This window comes from Elgaria multicarinata, chromosome 2, assembly GCF_023053635.1.
Source record: "Elgaria multicarinata webbii isolate HBS135686 ecotype San Diego chromosome 2, rElgMul1.1.pri, whole genome shotgun sequence".
NCBI lineage: Eukaryota > Metazoa > Chordata > Lepidosauria > Squamata > Anguidae > Elgaria > Elgaria multicarinata.
Window position 1 is genome coordinate 127,843,877 of NC_086172.1, and position 16,274 is coordinate 127,860,150.

The window sequence follows — 16,274 nt, forward strand, 5'->3', positions numbered from 1 at the left end:
AGATTTGGGGGCGCATTAAACACATTCAGAATACATTTTGAGCAATTAATACCACAAATAAGTTATCAGTACAAAGCCTGAAACATATTAATAAACATCTTTTATCTTTTCTTCTAAAACTCGTGGTATTTCCTCCACCACCCCTCTTTTGGCTTCTAGATACAGGCAGCAGTCTGATGGTGCCCTGGTGCTCAGTCGCCTTGCAGCTGAAGATGCTGGCTTCTTTACCTGCATTGCTTCCAATGGCCAGGACCAGGATCAGAGAAGGATCCAGATCAGACCAAGAGGTGCTGTGGGGGAAAGAGCAGGGAGGAGCTTTACGTTGATGTGCTATTAAGGGAATGCTAAAATGGGTTTGTGTGGGAGGGAAATAAACGAGGCGCTCCATTTTTTGCAGCTCCTCTTTCAGTCCAATGGCAGTTGCTGAGATATGATTCATACAACAAACCCGGGTGGGAGCTGTTTGTGTGAGTGGATCCCTGCAGACTTTCGGCAACTGCAACTGACAACAAGAAATACAATGGGGATTGCAGTGTTGAGGGTTTTTTGTTGTTGTTGTTTTGTTTTTAAATGCTCCAAATGAGCCACTCACACACAGAGATCAGGCCCCATATGGTTTTATTTCAAGCAGATACCCACATAAATGGCTGCTTATGTGAACTGGACAGGTTCAGCTTCATTAGTAGTATAACCAAGTACCACATTTAAAGCCACAAGCATGTCTACTCTACAAAACCACCTTGGTCCAAATATTAAGTCTCCTATAAATTGTTGCTCTGCCAGGGAGATGGGGGGTCAAGAAGACCACTTAGCACCTTTAAAAAATGCATAGGTTGGTGGTGGCACAATGCCAATTGTGCTAGTTCCAGGTTGAATTTGTAATGGAGATAACGCTCTTTGGAGCAAGAGGAGAGTGCGACTCTGGAAGAAGCTATTCCTTTGACACAATGAGCTATGTGAATTTTTCTGGCTGAGAAGAGAGTTCATATTTTTGCTGCTAGAGAGAGGTACTCAACTATAGGTTGCTGGTTACATCATAAAGTTTCTTGACAAAGATCCTATTGTGGGAAGTGGTGTTGAGATTCCTTTCCCACACTTCACAGTAGGCTAGTGTCCAGCTAGAGGCCAAGTTCACACAAGCAGCAAGGCTTTGGGTTGTCATAGTTAGAGCTGTGTTTCCCAAGAATCATTCCAGCACCCTTAGCAGAATCTTGCGGAGATTGACAAAACCGTTTTCCTCCTCAGGAGAGTTAAGAATCAGTGATCTGCAACCCAACCTGTCTGTGTCAGAGGGAGAGACTGCTCGGCTTCAATGTGTTGTGACAGGCAACAATGTCAACATAAGATGGTCAAGGTAAAGAGGAAAATTGAGGCACAGTATTTACTTTTCCCTTCAATACCAGGGAAACATTAGGCAATTGTCCAGCAAAAACTAGTATCTGCTAGAGTACCGCTCAACCCAGGTTTATTTTATTCTTCAGGATTTATCCCCACTTATGAGAAAGTGATCCTTAGAAGCCTCTGTTAAGGTGGGATTGTTGAGGAGTTCACATCCGTTCTTTCATTTTCTTCTACTGATGTATGTACTTTAGTTGGTAAGAGGAGTCTCCATTTCAAAGTGTGAGACAACAAAGTAACTTATTTCTGCTCAGAAATGGGGTTCCGGTGAGAGCGGATGGCAGTCACGTCCAGATGTCTCAAGATGGAAGCCTGCTTATAAACAATGTGCAGATCGGTGATGAGGGGTCCTACACCTGCAATGCCTACAGTGGCAGCAACTCTGTCAGTGCCAGTACACATGTGAAAGTCATCAAGAGGAGGCCAGAAGGTGGGTAGGCTCTGCTGCCATTATTTGTTCGTTATTCATCATTTCTACCTTTTCAATGTCTCTCAAGATGTTAATTTCCCACAAAATACATTTGCTCCAGGTGCAGTACATAAATTCGTTCTACATACCCACAATGCTCATTCCAGAAAGTAAATTAATTTGTAGTCTCAGCTGCTTGTGAAATACAGCCTGTTTACAAACTCTATTCAAAAGCCTGCTAACTTCTGCCTTCTTTCTCCTCCAGTGGCTGCATCGTTTCCTGTGGACCTAAGCAGGGAATGTGTCGACCAACCACATCTTGCCAACTGTGACCTTATCCTACAGGCCCAGCTATGCAGTAATGAGTATTACTCCAGCTTCTGCTGTGCCAGTTGTTCTCGCCACCATGGCTGAGCCTCATGCTTCCCCCCATCGACCCTCCCACTCACGCACTTGCGATCCTTCTCCAGTTGAAAGAATCATATTACCTACAGTGGCAATTTCTCAAGAAGCAATCTCAGATATGTTTACTCAAGCATACACACTGGGAAGTCAGGATGGCCAATATGGCAACAGGTAGAACAGTTGTCACTAGTCAAGTCTCCACTTTTGTAAGCTTTCTGTAACCAAGAGGACCTAATTCTCTGACAGCTGGCTGACCTGTACATATAAGAAAACAAGAAGTTATTGTTTCTCTGACAAAGCTTACCAAGCGACATGGACAAGAGTAAAGTGCAAGAGAGAAAGATGCCTCAAGACTGGTCAATGATAATGAGCAATACTCACCTTTAAACTTTATACAAAAATAGATGCATAAGAAAAACTGCTGAGGAGAGTTCTGTGGAAACTCAGCAAGCTGACCTTGAATCTTTCCCCTGTGTGTTTATCTCAAGTGTCCTACAATCACTCAGTGCTTTTGAGCTTTCAAGAGCTACAAGGAGACAAGTGGATTAGTTTCACAACAGATACACATGATTACTAATGAAGAGGTCTTGGTAACATATAAACAATGCTTAGAGTTAGGCAGAACTGCAGGAGATTCAGAGGTTGCTGAAAATTGTATAGGAATTTGAGTCGAGTCTTACATATCAGAAACACATAAGACGTAAGGCCGCAATTTTGTGGAGAGTATACCCATTGAACACAGTGGGACTTGCTTTCAAGTAAACATGCATAAGATTGCACTAGCTCAAGGAGTTCAATGGAGTTTACTCCAAGGTAGATGGGTATATGATTGCAGCCGAAGTCTCCTAAAGAAGAAAATAGTGTCAGTTGGGCACCATCAGGGATCTTTCTTGCACATGAGTACCAGTATGCGTGGCTACAAGGTTGTTCACGCTTCAGAATATTGACTTGCCTCTTCGTTTAGCCTCAGGTTAATCATTGCCAGAGGCTTAATTTGTAACATCTAAAGATGACCATCGATGGCAAGAAAGTTCAGATGGGTTAATTATCTCAAAGTAGTCAACTTTACTAACCTAGTATAAACTAATTTAGTTGGGTGGGATTCCAAATCAAGTGCAAAAGGAAAAATGGTGACACACCATGTATCCCAGTAATACCGGGTAATTCACATAGTTGAACTAAGAAATTACTCTGGGAAACCTAAAGTCTACATAACGTGTGGAATGAATGAGAAAAAAATCTTTTTATCACAGAAGAAATTGCCTTCTAAACCTCATGTTTATGGGGTGAACTTTTATAGTTGAACTAAGAAGGAATTGTACTTAACATACACAGGTAAACTTACCTTTCCACTCCAGCATTAGGAAGCATCAGTTCCAAGTGCAGTTTTTTCCCCATAGGATTGCTTCCCAAAATTATGGACTCTACTAATAAAATGAACCCAAGGTTCACCAAACAATAGCCCCCTTTGCTGATCTTCTGGGGCATCTTTTCATTAATCTATTAATTATTTAATTGTGTGCAAGGGTAGGCATGGTTGGGCCTCTACAGGGGCCCACTGGTAAGAGCCCCCTACTCCACCATTGCAACCTGCAACCTACTTCTCGCTTGGCCCAGTCAATGGTGGCAGTGAGGAGGTCCAGTAGATGCCTCTGCCTACTTGCTCACTGGCTCTCTGTCTGTTAAGCAAGCAAGTGATAGCAATGAGAAAGAGGTTGATGAACAATAGCAGCTGGTAACAATGGTGGTGATAAGGCATTCATTAAGGGAGGGTGCCCATTGCCCAAAGGATCTAAAAAAAAGACCCTGGAGCAGCCTTCCTCAACCTGGGGCACTCCAGTTGTGTTGACTACAACTCCCAGAATGCCCCAGCCAGCTGGCTGGGGCATTCTGGGAGATGCAGTCCAACACATCTGGAGCGCCCCAGGTTGAGGAAGGCTGCCCTGGAGTTTACACTGGCCCTGTTCAGAAGACTTTAAACCACAGCTTTAACCACGGTGGTGAAGCCAGAAAGCCAGGCTGTGTTCAGAGAACACCTTAAACCACGGCTTTAACCATGGTGTCTTCTGAATGGGCCCACTGTATGGAAAGTAGCAAACCAGAACAGTGATCTACGATGAGCAGCCCAGAAATAAACCTTAAAATTATGGCTGTCGTTGCAGGCTACATGAAAAACTTCCAGCTTAAGACTCTCCCTGCAGTCTGAGTTAGCTGTGCTGAAGAAAGGGAAACTCAGGTTTATGGCACTACTACTTGTGACTGCCTCCCTAGAGTCTACATGAAAACCTTCCACTTGCTATAACTTTATTGCATATAGAAAAAGTAGTGTGGAAAGTTTTATGCAAATAACTACTCACACATAAAATTGAACCATCCCAGATATACTTAGTTCTAATTCTATTTATGCCGACACAAACCACATCTGCAATATAATGATACTCAGGAGTGACTTGCAGGAAAACTAATGAAGCAGATCCAAGTCTGTTTTTTTTTTTAAAATACTGCAGCATTTAGTGCCACAACTGACGCTTTCCACTAAAACTTTGATTTGTATAGCAGACAGACATAAAATACATGGACACCTTATTTCAAGAACACTGGAATTAGCAGCATACACCAGCAAGTTAGACAGTTGTAGGCACATCATACTATTCTGGAATTTTCAAACATCTTTTTAAAGTAAACCTGATTGATAAAGTTGGGTTGTTGTTTTTTAACATAGGCTGCTGGTTTATGAACAGTTATTTAATCAGCCAGTATAGAAAAGTGAAAAAGGTGCACTGGAGTTTTATCACAGAAGTCAGGTTTTATATACAGCCTTTGTTCTCAGCTTCATCTGATTATCCAATGGGAGAAACTTCACTTAAACTATTGAGGAACTTTTAATAAATTGCTCCTGAAAAAAATATTCCATATTTACAGCACAACATTCAACTGGGTCTATCATGGACAACATTAAGAATGCAGAAATGATGTGATCTTCTACATATTGCTACCACTGTGAATTTTTGGTTGCTGGAAGAACAACCAGGTCACAAATTACTCAACTGAAAACTGAAGGTGTAAATTAATGTAGTGTTAGCATTTTTAACTTCAGCAAATATTCAAATATAAAATGAAAAACTAGCAGCTGATAAGGGCACAAAACATAAGATAGGTTACATCTTCTTACATTCAGAACTTGTTTTTCATGGAAGGGATAAGGCATGCCCAAAGATTACCATACCAAATCTAGTGCTACAAAAACAAAAACCAGGGACAGGCAGCACTCAGGCTGCATGTGCCCTTCTGCCATTGGTTTCGGTGGAGGCTATCCCCATCAAAGTTGCTGATATTATAGCAGCGGCAGTAGCAAAAAAGAAAAAAAGCAATTGCTGGGAAAAAAGGCACAAAGCGAGTGCACACCTTGCTAGATGCAATTGTACTCCTAGAAACTTCCTTGAGGTGCAATTCTGCTTGTAAACAAGGTGTACAGTCCTTGTCCACCTTGTTTCTTTCTCATATCATGGGAGGGGGTGTTGCTGCAGCAAGGGGAACTTTGATGTAGGAAGAGTGTAGCCCCGCCCCCAGTTGGCTCTTGCGGCAATGTAGCCCTTAACCCCTAGAAATTGCCCACACCTGCATTATATTATCAAGTTTATACTCAGAGGCATTGCATAGGTCTAAAACAAGGCACATGTTTTTTTCTCAGGCAGTGGTACTTACCATGAAGCCCAATCCAGTGCCAGTAGGATACTCCATTGCCACCATAATGGACTAGGGTTGTAACCTTGCTGTAGCCACAAAGCCATGCTAGTATTTGGAGCTGTAAAGAAGCCAGGTAGCCATTCCAGGGCCAACTTTTCACAGCCAAAGCAGTCAGTTATGTGTTAATGCTTCATTAAATGGCACAGCAAAAGTTCTTAAAATGCCAGAACATAGGGTGGTGAGACAGTCTTGCTGTTTTCTGTTTTAAATTTGTCCTGAGTGAGCATTCCAATGCGAAGTGTGAATGTAAGGGCCTCATTTTTAGTCATCTGTGGTCCTAAACCGGTATGGAGAGTGCCTTCACTAATTACATAGCACATGATTAACCTCATTCCTGGAGAAGGCTATCAATGGCTACTAGTCCTAATGGCTATGTGCTACCTCCATTATCAGAGGCTTGATGCTTGTGTACACCAGTTGCTGGGAAACATGGGCGGGAGGGTGCTGTCGCACTCATGTGGGTCCCTGGTCCACAGCTGGTCGGCCACTGTGTGAACAGAATGCTGGTCTTCATGGATCTTTGGTCTGATCCAGCAGGGCTCTTCTCATGTTCTTAACCCCCATAAGCCAAGGGTGTCAAACCTCTGGCACGTGAGCCAAATACTTACCTGCCTGGGGTTCCTTCAGATGACCTCACCCCTCTTTTCCCAACTGGTTTCCTGGTTTTTGCAGGAGGGTTTTCCATTCTAAAAGGTTGGAATGGCTCTCCTAAGGCTTCATTATTGCCAGAAAGAGTTTTGAAGCTAAAATATGCTGGTATTTGGGGTGGGGTGGAGAGTTGACTCTGCTTCTTATGTCTTTGGACCCCCACTCCCTTTTGTTTTTGGTCCTGGCCGCCAGTGGAATGCTGCCCCTTAAGAGCTTCTCCCAAACTGAATTCAGAGGTTTGACACCTCTACTATAAGTAATCAGTGCTCTATGGGAAGAACATTTCTATAACAGAAGTACAACTTCAAGATATCTGGACATGAGCAATAATAATTGTCCTTTTGCTATACAAAGTTGCAATACTGTGAAAACACCTTAACGAAATTCTTGTCGATTGATCCCAAGGGAAATTTATTCAGGCTTTGTGCTTAAGATGACAACCTCTGATTGTCCTTTCGGTGAGAATTTACATATATTTACATTTTCAGAAGGCATGGATAGACTGAGGACAAAAATAGATGGAATGGATTTGTACGAAGGTGCAGTATGGTGTGATCCAAGTTCACACATAACTACCTAACATGTGGCTATGTTTTAGTACAGGCAAACATGCTTTCTACTGAACTAAACCACCTACAAAATTTAAAATAGTAGCAGCATCAACTATTTTGTAGTGACAATTGCGTAGTCTGGGACTGTCTTGAATTGTGGGCAATATTATTTTTCTCAGCCATTTCCTCATCCTTTCCTCACTGTAGCCCACAAACTGAACCCTACCTTTGCCCCTGGATCAGTCCTAGAATGACAACAATATGAATGTTGCTTAAAGCAAGTACTGAAAGCTCTTCAGGACCTCTTCTGCATAGTGTGGTGACAACTATTCAACAGAAATGAGTTGGTAATACAGTGCAAGGTCCGAGGAAGGTACATGAACAACTACATTCCCCAAAGAGAGAAATCAGAAACCTTGAGATACCACTTCTGCATGCCAAAACTCTAATTAAAGTAAATACAAACTGAGTTTCCAAAAGTCTCAAGAGTTCCTAGTTTAAGTAAATAGTTTCTTACAAAAATACAAACAGGAACATATCCTGCACTATGTTTGGTAGATCAGTCGTGTTTCAAATGAACCCGAACTTGAAGAGTAGAGGCTGTAGGAAAAGTACAAGGAAGCCTGCTGAGAAAGCCGTATCATCTACTACCAACATTTATTTCTGTTAAAGCAGATTATAAATCATCAGTACAAATATATAACTTACATTTGCTTGTAAGGCCAAGTTTTAAGAGTAAAATTAAAAATGAGATGGATTTCATGATCTGCCAGAGGAAGAACATGGAATAGCTGCAGTCTAGCCACAAGCTTTCACATAGAACAATGGGGAGGAAAGCTTTTTTCTTAAAAAAGAAAAGAAAAAATCTATTCAATGCACATAAAATGGGTTCTCAAGTAGACCTGATTGTAGATATGATAACAGTTAAGTTGTCACAGTAGTGTTAAAACAGATTTAAGACAAGGAAACTGCAGGACTACATGAAAGAACCTATACGTATTCTAATATCTAGTTTGATTTTTTTTTTAAAAAAAGAAGATAAAAATTACCAATTGTTTTCAAACCAAGACAATACTGCTCTTAAACTACTCTATAGTGATTCTTTTTATTGGTCATGATTCATGATTGTGGTTGCAATATGCTACTTTACAATGAACATACAAGAACAAGCTAGGAACTCTCCCGCCCACCCTACTCCCATATTCCTGACTGTAAGAATCAGTGATAAATCAATCTTATGTACAATTTTACATCCAACCCCCCCCCCCACTTTATAACTTTGGCAAGATTACTTACAACTCATTAGCTTTTAATATCTAGAACTATTTAAAATAATCTAAAATGCATAAAAATAAAGATTTTGGCTTTATTTTATATATATAATAATCGTTCTGTTACTCAAAATGGAAGCTCATCCTTTCCCACAGCATACGCTGAGCAGCTTTCACATTTTCCCCTTTGGCCCATTCATCACTGCACCTCTCTTCCCACTACTCCTCTCTTCCCCTCAGGGGAATGGGTCACTCACAGGAAGGTAGGCGCACTCTAAAGGTAGTGGCGAGTCATTTGCTTTTCATCTCATGAGGTCTTCCGAAGTTCTTGTGGGGAAAGGGCTTCAGGGCTCAGTTCCCATCTTCAGCCCTTTTGAGGTTTCCTTTGCCATTCAGGTTCCCAAGCAGGAAGGCCATTGGTACGGGTACATTTCCTAGATTATTTCCCAATGGTTATGTGGCTGGGGGGCTGGGAGCCTCTTCCCCCTCCCCATGATTGTTCCCTCTGTGTAGGCTCACTCTGATTCCATAGGGACATCGGCTACTCACAAACCCCCTCTGCTCCCTGTATCCCCGTACATCCAATCCCAACACACAGACACGCAGACGAAGCACAAGCCACAGGACTGCTTAAAGTTCAATCTCAAAGGTCTTCTGCAATTCACTTGAGAAAGGGTTAGTTGGAGACGGGTTGGTGCGCTGCTTTGATTTGCTCTCCAGCGCTGCCCACTGTGCTTCAAATGGGTCAACCTGCTGCGCAGCTGCAGGTGGCAGTACGTGCTTGTCCTCTGTGGACCATTTGGCCGTGTCCACCCCATTGAAAGCGGCTGAGCCATTGAGCTGCTGTGCAGGAGGTTTAAAGAAAGGGCTGGCAGTCGCACTGTTAGTTTCATACTGAGGAAATGTCTGCTGCTTTATAAGACCGGGGGACTGATGAGGGTGGGATACTTGAGTGTGACTGGCTGTGCCAAAGACGTTAGCTACCATTTGGGAAGGGGTGATTCCAACCACTGGCACACTGGGAGCCGAATAGGGCATTCCATTCGCTACGGTGTATTGCTGAGCTGGGATAAACGCAGGTTGCATGGGCTGCACCACGCCAACAGGCACTGGCTGAGGTGCCATGAAGGTGTTGACTGGAAAAGCTGGTGCTGCCTGAGAAGCGCCAGCAGGGGGCTGGAGAAGTGGCTGGGGCGCTGGAGGTGGTGGCTGCGGTGGCTGCGACCGGACAGTTTTGGATACCTCTTCCAACCAACGGTCTGCCTCCGAGGGAGTGCGTCTGTGGTTTGCCTGGAGCACATTTGGTGAAGCAGCTCCCGAGTTATTACTCCATTCAGCACCTGGGAAGGAAAACAGACATGAGGATTAAACCTCAGCAAGGCATACTCTTCACCCTGTTTCTAATCGGGGTGATAAGGGATCTGAGGTGGTACTCCGAGCAACTTCTAACTATAATTTGGCCGGGACAGTCTGTTTTGCGTCATCAGTTGAGAAATATATTCCTCTGCTATAATTAATACAGCAGGGTTTTTTGCTTTTAAAAGAAAAAATGAACAAAAGAAATGTAAAGTTGCAGTTATATCCATAGAAATTATGCCTCAAGACGAATTTTGGAAGTGGGACTAGACCTTACAAAGAAGGAGAAAACATGTACAGGTTCTTGTTCCTATTCTACCTCCATTCACCATTTCTAGAAGGCTCTAAAACTCAGTAAAGGTGGGTGTTCTCTATGAAAACTGGGCTACAGGAATGGACTAGGCTGTCAACACCTAACCCAAGGTGTTCAAGCACTGGGAGATTTATGCATTCCAATTTGTAATCAGGGACACAGTCAAATCCATTGCCCAGTAACCAGATCAAATTACAAGATGGTATGTGTGAAACATTTGCACTGTCTGCTACATAGATGCACCCAACCACACAGAATTCTCAGATTGCAGAAAAAGTGATACTGTACTTACTGACAGTTTGTTGCTTTCATTCTTTCCCTTCCTTCAGTTCTACTCTTTGCTTACTCTTTCTACGCAATTCAGTCTGTTAACCTCTCTCTAATTGGTCTGTAATGTTCAATACTTAACATTTCAGTTTACTTCAACACATTTTTTCATTTCAACTAAACACATTTTTTTTCTGGATCCTGCCTCCACCCACCCACCCACCCACTCACTGTCTTCGCTATCAAAGCTCAACCTTAACCTCTTCATCTTCCAAGTTTCTTTACATTTTGTATGGCTCTGTTCAGGCAACATGCTAAACCATGATGGAAAGTGTTTTGAGATAAACCTTATGGTTTAACATGTCATGTGAACCATGACTGAGTGTGTGGTGGGAAACATTCCTAACGATGGGGTACACTCACTAACCACTTACTGCAAAAGGGATAGTGGCCCAACCATGGCTTAGCATGTTGTCCGAATAGGGCCTATGTGAAATGGTATGTGTCTATTCTATTTCTCCACCAGCCTCAAACTTTGCTCCTACTTGATATTGAGGCTGCTGGATTTTTTCTTCAACTAAAACAGAATTATAGCCCAGTGGTAAAACAATACATTTCATGTAAAAAGCCCCAGGTTCGATTCCTGCCTAAGGTTATGAAATGTCTTAGCTTCAGACCTGGGAGGGCAGATGATAATCAAAATAGGAGACAGAACTTGGCTTAGAGGGATGCTGTATGAGGCTGCTCCTCGTAAGAGCATTGCAGAGTAGCTACACACAATATGTGGAACCACAGAAGTCTAGAAATTTGGTTTGGCTCAGTAGCCTGCCATTGTGTGGGTTCACCACTGGCCTCTCCCTTTCTACAAGTCCTCTGCATGTCTCATAGCACAGAAGCAGCACAGACCTCATGCTGCTTCTGCATGCTCAGGAAAATGTTTCTGTTGTTCCCAAACTCTGGAATGTGCTCCCTTTGGAATCGAGACTGCTCCCCACTCTCTCTGAAGGGGATCAGGACATGTCTTTTCAACTTGGCTTCTTAAATTGTTGCTAAAGCCCAGAGAGCCCTGGCTATGGGGGCGGTATATAAGTGTAATAAATAAATAAATAAATAAAAATATGGTTTTTAATGGTTTTTTAAAAATGTTTTACTGTATTTTTACTTGATTATGGGTTTTTTTCTGAAGTTTGTATAAACTGCCTTGGCCAACTTCAGAAAGGCAGTATAGCAATATAATAAAACAAATAAATAAATATTAAATAAACAAACAAAATAAATAAAGTCTCAAGTAATGCTACGTGCTCCAAAACTACCTCAACCTTCCTCTGTATAGTAGAGGTATCATGTTGTGCTGATCTTTGAAGCAGCAGAGATTTTTGCTACACAAAGCACAGCATGAAGTAAGAAACTTCCTCGGAGTTCTCTGCAATCCATGGAGAACTTGGGAGGAAGAACCTGTGTGCTACTTGGCATCTGGCCTTTTCAGAGGTATGAGACACTTGCTCCTGGCAAGCAGTGGATGGCCCCATTCAGAAGACACCTTAAACCACAGCCAGAAAGCCTTATTCACCGTGGTTAAAGCCGTGGTTAAAGGTGTCTTCTAAATGGGGCCATAGTCTGGCAAACACAATAGTGGCATACACACCTGTGTTTTCCACTGCAACATGGCATTACATACATACATTTTTAAATGTCCATGTACAAATGCCCAAGAACCCTGGCCAAAATGCATGCATATGTATTTAAGAACACATGTATGTCAGCTAAGCACTATGAGAAATACTGATATACATGCAATGATCATGTCTGCCAGATAACATGTCCGGCTGCCTTCAGTTCAGTGAATTTATTCTTTACTTGAATGAGTAGACAAATAGCCCTTCTCCACTGTTTGGGAATCTGCACCTACAGTTTATATTTAAAAAGTACTATTACAACTTATAACTGGAACCCTACTCACTCTATCTGTTGCTTTTCCACTAGAAAAAATTGAATGTAGATACTTAGGGTCTCTGGAAAGCCAATTAGGCCAGGTGCTTAGCTATAGGACCAAGTTCCAATTTTCTGAGGGGTCATATAGTTAACTTTTTAATATCAAAGGTATCCTGGTTACTGAAACACGTCTTGCTCTTATCCATTTTCCAGCCCATCTAATTTTTCCCTAGGAAAACACTGCATCTCAAACACTCCTGCCCAGCTATTCATTTCTTCTACAACTGATTCTTTTGCTTTCTCTTCACAGAAGGTATATTTTGGATATTAAAAAAACCTAAAAAGATCAGACCAAGGTCCTTCTAATCCAGCACCACAACGTTTAACCCCTAAAAGCAACACACAGTATCTGTGTCCCGTCTTACCAGAAAGAGAGGCTGCAGCGCCAGTTTTAGCAGCAGCTGGAGCAGCAGGGGCATGAGCCCAAGGATTGGTTTCACGAACTGGTATTGCTGTGGGCGCTACAGGAGTTTGAGTTGATTTAGCAGCAAGCACACTGAAGGCAGAGGCAGTGCCATTGACTAAAATGGGAGCAGACAACATCAATGCTGTTAATTCATGCAAGGCATGCAGGTGACTGGGATGTTAAAATAAACGCATGGTTTTTGCCAACATGCAGCACACACCAACAACATAGTCACTCTTTCATGCTATCAATCTGCAGGCATTTTTCATGGTGCTTTTTATTCAAAACATTTTTTTTTTTTTTGCTGGCTCTTTTATAAGATAATTGGCTGATGTTTACTACTGCTTTACCAGAATGCGAATCAAGTGGCTTCTACATTTTATGCTCAAATGTAATTTGTTCCGTTTTCCTTGACCTGACCAAGACCATACACTGCTTCCCGTGCAGTGAAAGTTCAAACCTGGTAATCCTAAACCACAAGTTCAAAATGTTGACATAGGCAAAATGTATGAACTTCATGCTCCACATATGCTTAGTTCTTGGGACACTGAGGCTGTGAATTGAATTGGGAGGTGCTATACTATTACAATTTGGAAAGGCAGGTTGCTTCCCTGTAACTGTAGTTCTTCAAGTGGTCATCTGTGCAGTCACACAACCCACCCACCATCCCCGCTTTGGTTTCTATTTAGTACAACCATGGTACTGAGAGGAAATTCCTTTGGTATTGAAGCTGCTATGTTGGTCTCATAGAACTGAGGGGATCAGGCGGGAACCATTAGGGCATGCACAATAGATGGTGGGGGAAGGGTTCCCACCCGAAAAATGCCGTTAGCTATGTACGTTTCTTGAAATGAGGCTCCATGCAGGCACAGAGCCCATTTGTATGACTGCACAGATGACCACTCGAAGAACTACAGTTACAGGTAAGCAACCTGCCTTTCCAAATTGTAATAGTATAGCACCTCTCAATTCAATTCACAGCCTGTCTTTCTTCTTCGTGGTCTCTGTGCATCACATAAATGGGCAACTAACAAGCTAGATTACCGGAGGCGGGTAGGTGTATTAAGTCAAAATCGATGAAAGAACCGTTCTTCCAAAGGAGGCATCCGCCTGAGATCGTACATCCAGGCGATAATGCTGAACGAATGTCGACAGGGTAGATCATGTCGCCGCTCTACAAAGATCGCGGATGGATGTTTGTTTTTCAAAAGCAGCTGAAGCAGCCATCGTTCTGGTTGAATGTCCTTTCACTGGTGCTGACAGCTGAATCCCTGCTAACTCATAAGCAAGCTTATAGTCTTGACTGTGCATGCTGAAAAGCGTTGGGAAGACAAAGGGCAGCTTTTTTTCTGGCCACTATAACAAACAAACGAGGGGTTTTCCTGAATGACTCTGTCCTCGCCTTATAAAAAGCCAAAGCGCCAGCCCTGCACATCCAAAGTATGAAGTGTCGACTCCAATGGTGTTGACAGAGAAGGGGGGGGGGACAGGTAAAGCAATCTCCTGATTTATGAGAAAATCAGAGACAACCTTTGGTAAAAACGTAACATCAGTCCTTAAAACCACTTTATCCTTATGAAAAACCAGGTAAGGGCTATCAATTCAAAGCACACACACACACACACTTGCCTTCCTAGCTGAAGTTATGGCAACCAGGAATGCCACTTTCCATGACAGTAAATGTATACTCGTCACTAATGGTTCAAATAGTTTTGAAGACAAAAACTTTAGAACAAGTGATAAACTCCATGGCGCCACAGATGACCAAGCAGGTGGTGCCAAATTTCTCAGTCCTTTTAAAAACTTCTTCGCCATAGGATGCGAAAACACTGGAAAACTTTCAACAGAAGGATGAACTGATGAAAGCACGGCAAGATAAACCTTTATTGAAGAATATTTGAGACCTTTTTCAAATAGCTCACACAAAAATAAAAGAATTTGTTCCATTGAGCAACTGTGCAAGTTAAACCCCTTGTCTGCTACAAATCTTGAGAAACTGTCCCATTTCTTAGAACAAGAAATTTGAGTAGCAGGCTTCCTTGCAGCTTCCAAAATTCTCTTTAAAGGAGATGGAAGAATAGCCAAATCCATCATCCTATCTTCCACGCTGTCATACGCAACGTTAGAAGATCTGAGTGTTGTACCCAACCGTTGTCCTGCGTTAGTAGCGTTAGTGTGGAAGGCAGGCAAAGGTAGTTCTTTCGAGACACCTTCAATAATGGGGCGAACCACACCTGCCTGGGCCACCAAGAAGTCAGCATTATGCACTTTGTGTTGTCCGCAATGATCTTGACCAGGACTTTGGAGATTAGTGGAAAGGGTGGAAAAATGTAATGGAGCACCCCTGACCATTGACACAAAAACACGTCTCCCTAGGACCATCATCCTACACCTCCCCGATTGCAATACATGGAGCATATTGCATTTGTTTCTGTCACAAACAGATCAATTGACAGACTGCCTCATCACTTGAACAGTGTCTGTAACATTGATTTGTCCATCTCTCACTCGTGTGAGCTCAGCTCATGGTCAAATGACTCAGCCCATCTGCAATGACACTGTCGACTCCAGGTATACCCTTTACAGCTGAGAGGGGGGCCACCTGCTTGATTGCTCCCTTCAGCAGCAAGTTCTCCACCTCTTGATGTAAAATAGGAGAGGGGGCAGTAACTGATTCACGGTGCCGATGGGAGGGAGTGTGTCGAACTCGATCCTGTAACCATGCTGGATGATCGAAAGAACCCATGAACCTGTCATGATGTTTCTCCACTCTAGGATAAAATTGGACAAAAGACTGCCAAAAATGGGAGGTGATCCAAGAATCTGGTACGTAGTAACAACCGAATCAAAGACGCCACTTATTGTTAGTCTCCCCTTTCCTTTGTGAGCCCCGAAACTTTGAAGTGGGAAACTGTCATCGGTAAGGTTGCTTCTGCCTAGTTACTGCCAAATCAGACGCCTGCTGATGCTGGTAATAAGGCTGCTGATTTCTATAGCAGCGCTTCTGTCTTGGCTGATGCTGTTGCTGAGAAAATCCCATATGATGAGCAGTAGTCCTGGCCTTCTGTATAGTGTCCAAGGAGTCATCTGTCCTTGTATTAAAAAGACCTTGCCCATCAAATTGTAAATCTTCCATCCCAGCATGGGCATCTTGAGTAAGCCCTGCCGACCTCAGCCAAGAATGTCTATGCAGTGTAACTGCTCCAGCGAAGACTTTTGAATCACAATCCACTTGATGATGCAATGTGTGGATCTGTTGGCAAGATAGTCTAAGAGCCTCATTCTGCAAAAGGCAAGCAAGCTGCCTTTTCTCATCAGGAAGATCTTCAAATAAATTGCCAATTTTCTCCCACAAAAGAAGCTGGTAGCTAAACATGGCTGCCTGATAATTTGCCACCTTTAGCCCTAAGGATGCTGACGAATAATGACGCCTTCCTAACAAGTCAATGACCCTCCTTATCTACTGGAGAGGAATGCTGATGACGACGCTGCCTCTACCACTATTGAGCTG

General features: G+C 42.7%; 2 protein-coding genes across 11 annotated transcripts in view; one reads left to right on the forward strand and one right to left on the reverse strand.

Moving 5' to 3' along the window:
* Positions 1 to 2,619, forward strand: part of PAPLN (papilin, proteoglycan like sulfated glycoprotein) — a 67,319-nt gene extending 64,700 nt beyond the window's left edge. For all 4 annotated transcript variants that reach the window (XM_063117632.1, XM_063117633.1, XM_063117631.1 and 1 more), the window contains 4 exons: positions 160 to 287; positions 1,246 to 1,354; positions 1,653 to 1,828; positions 2,073 to 2,619. In XM_063117632.1, coding sequence (XP_062973702.1) covers positions 160 to 287; positions 1,246 to 1,354; positions 1,653 to 1,828; positions 2,073 to 2,221 — 562 coding nt within the window. In that variant the 3' untranslated portion in view covers positions 2,222 to 2,619. The remainder of the gene's footprint in view (positions 1 to 159; positions 288 to 1,245; positions 1,355 to 1,652; positions 1,829 to 2,072) is intronic.
* A 5,389-nt stretch (positions 2,620 to 8,008) lies between these two features.
* The window catches only part of NUMB (NUMB endocytic adaptor protein), an 89,190-nt gene continuing 80,924 nt past the window's right edge, over positions 8,009 to 16,274 (reverse strand). For 5 of the 7 annotated variants that reach the window (XM_063117655.1, XM_063117656.1, XM_063117658.1 and 2 more), the window contains 2 exons: positions 12,723 to 12,878; positions 8,009 to 9,769 (listed from right to left, as the gene is read on the reverse strand). In XM_063117655.1, the coding sequence (XP_062973725.1) occupies positions 9,060 to 9,769; positions 12,723 to 12,878 (866 nt within the window). In that variant the 3' untranslated portion in view covers positions 8,009 to 9,059. The remainder of the gene's footprint in view (positions 9,770 to 12,722; positions 12,879 to 16,274) is intronic. The other 2 variants (XM_063117660.1, XM_063117659.1) reach the window with 1 other exon arrangement.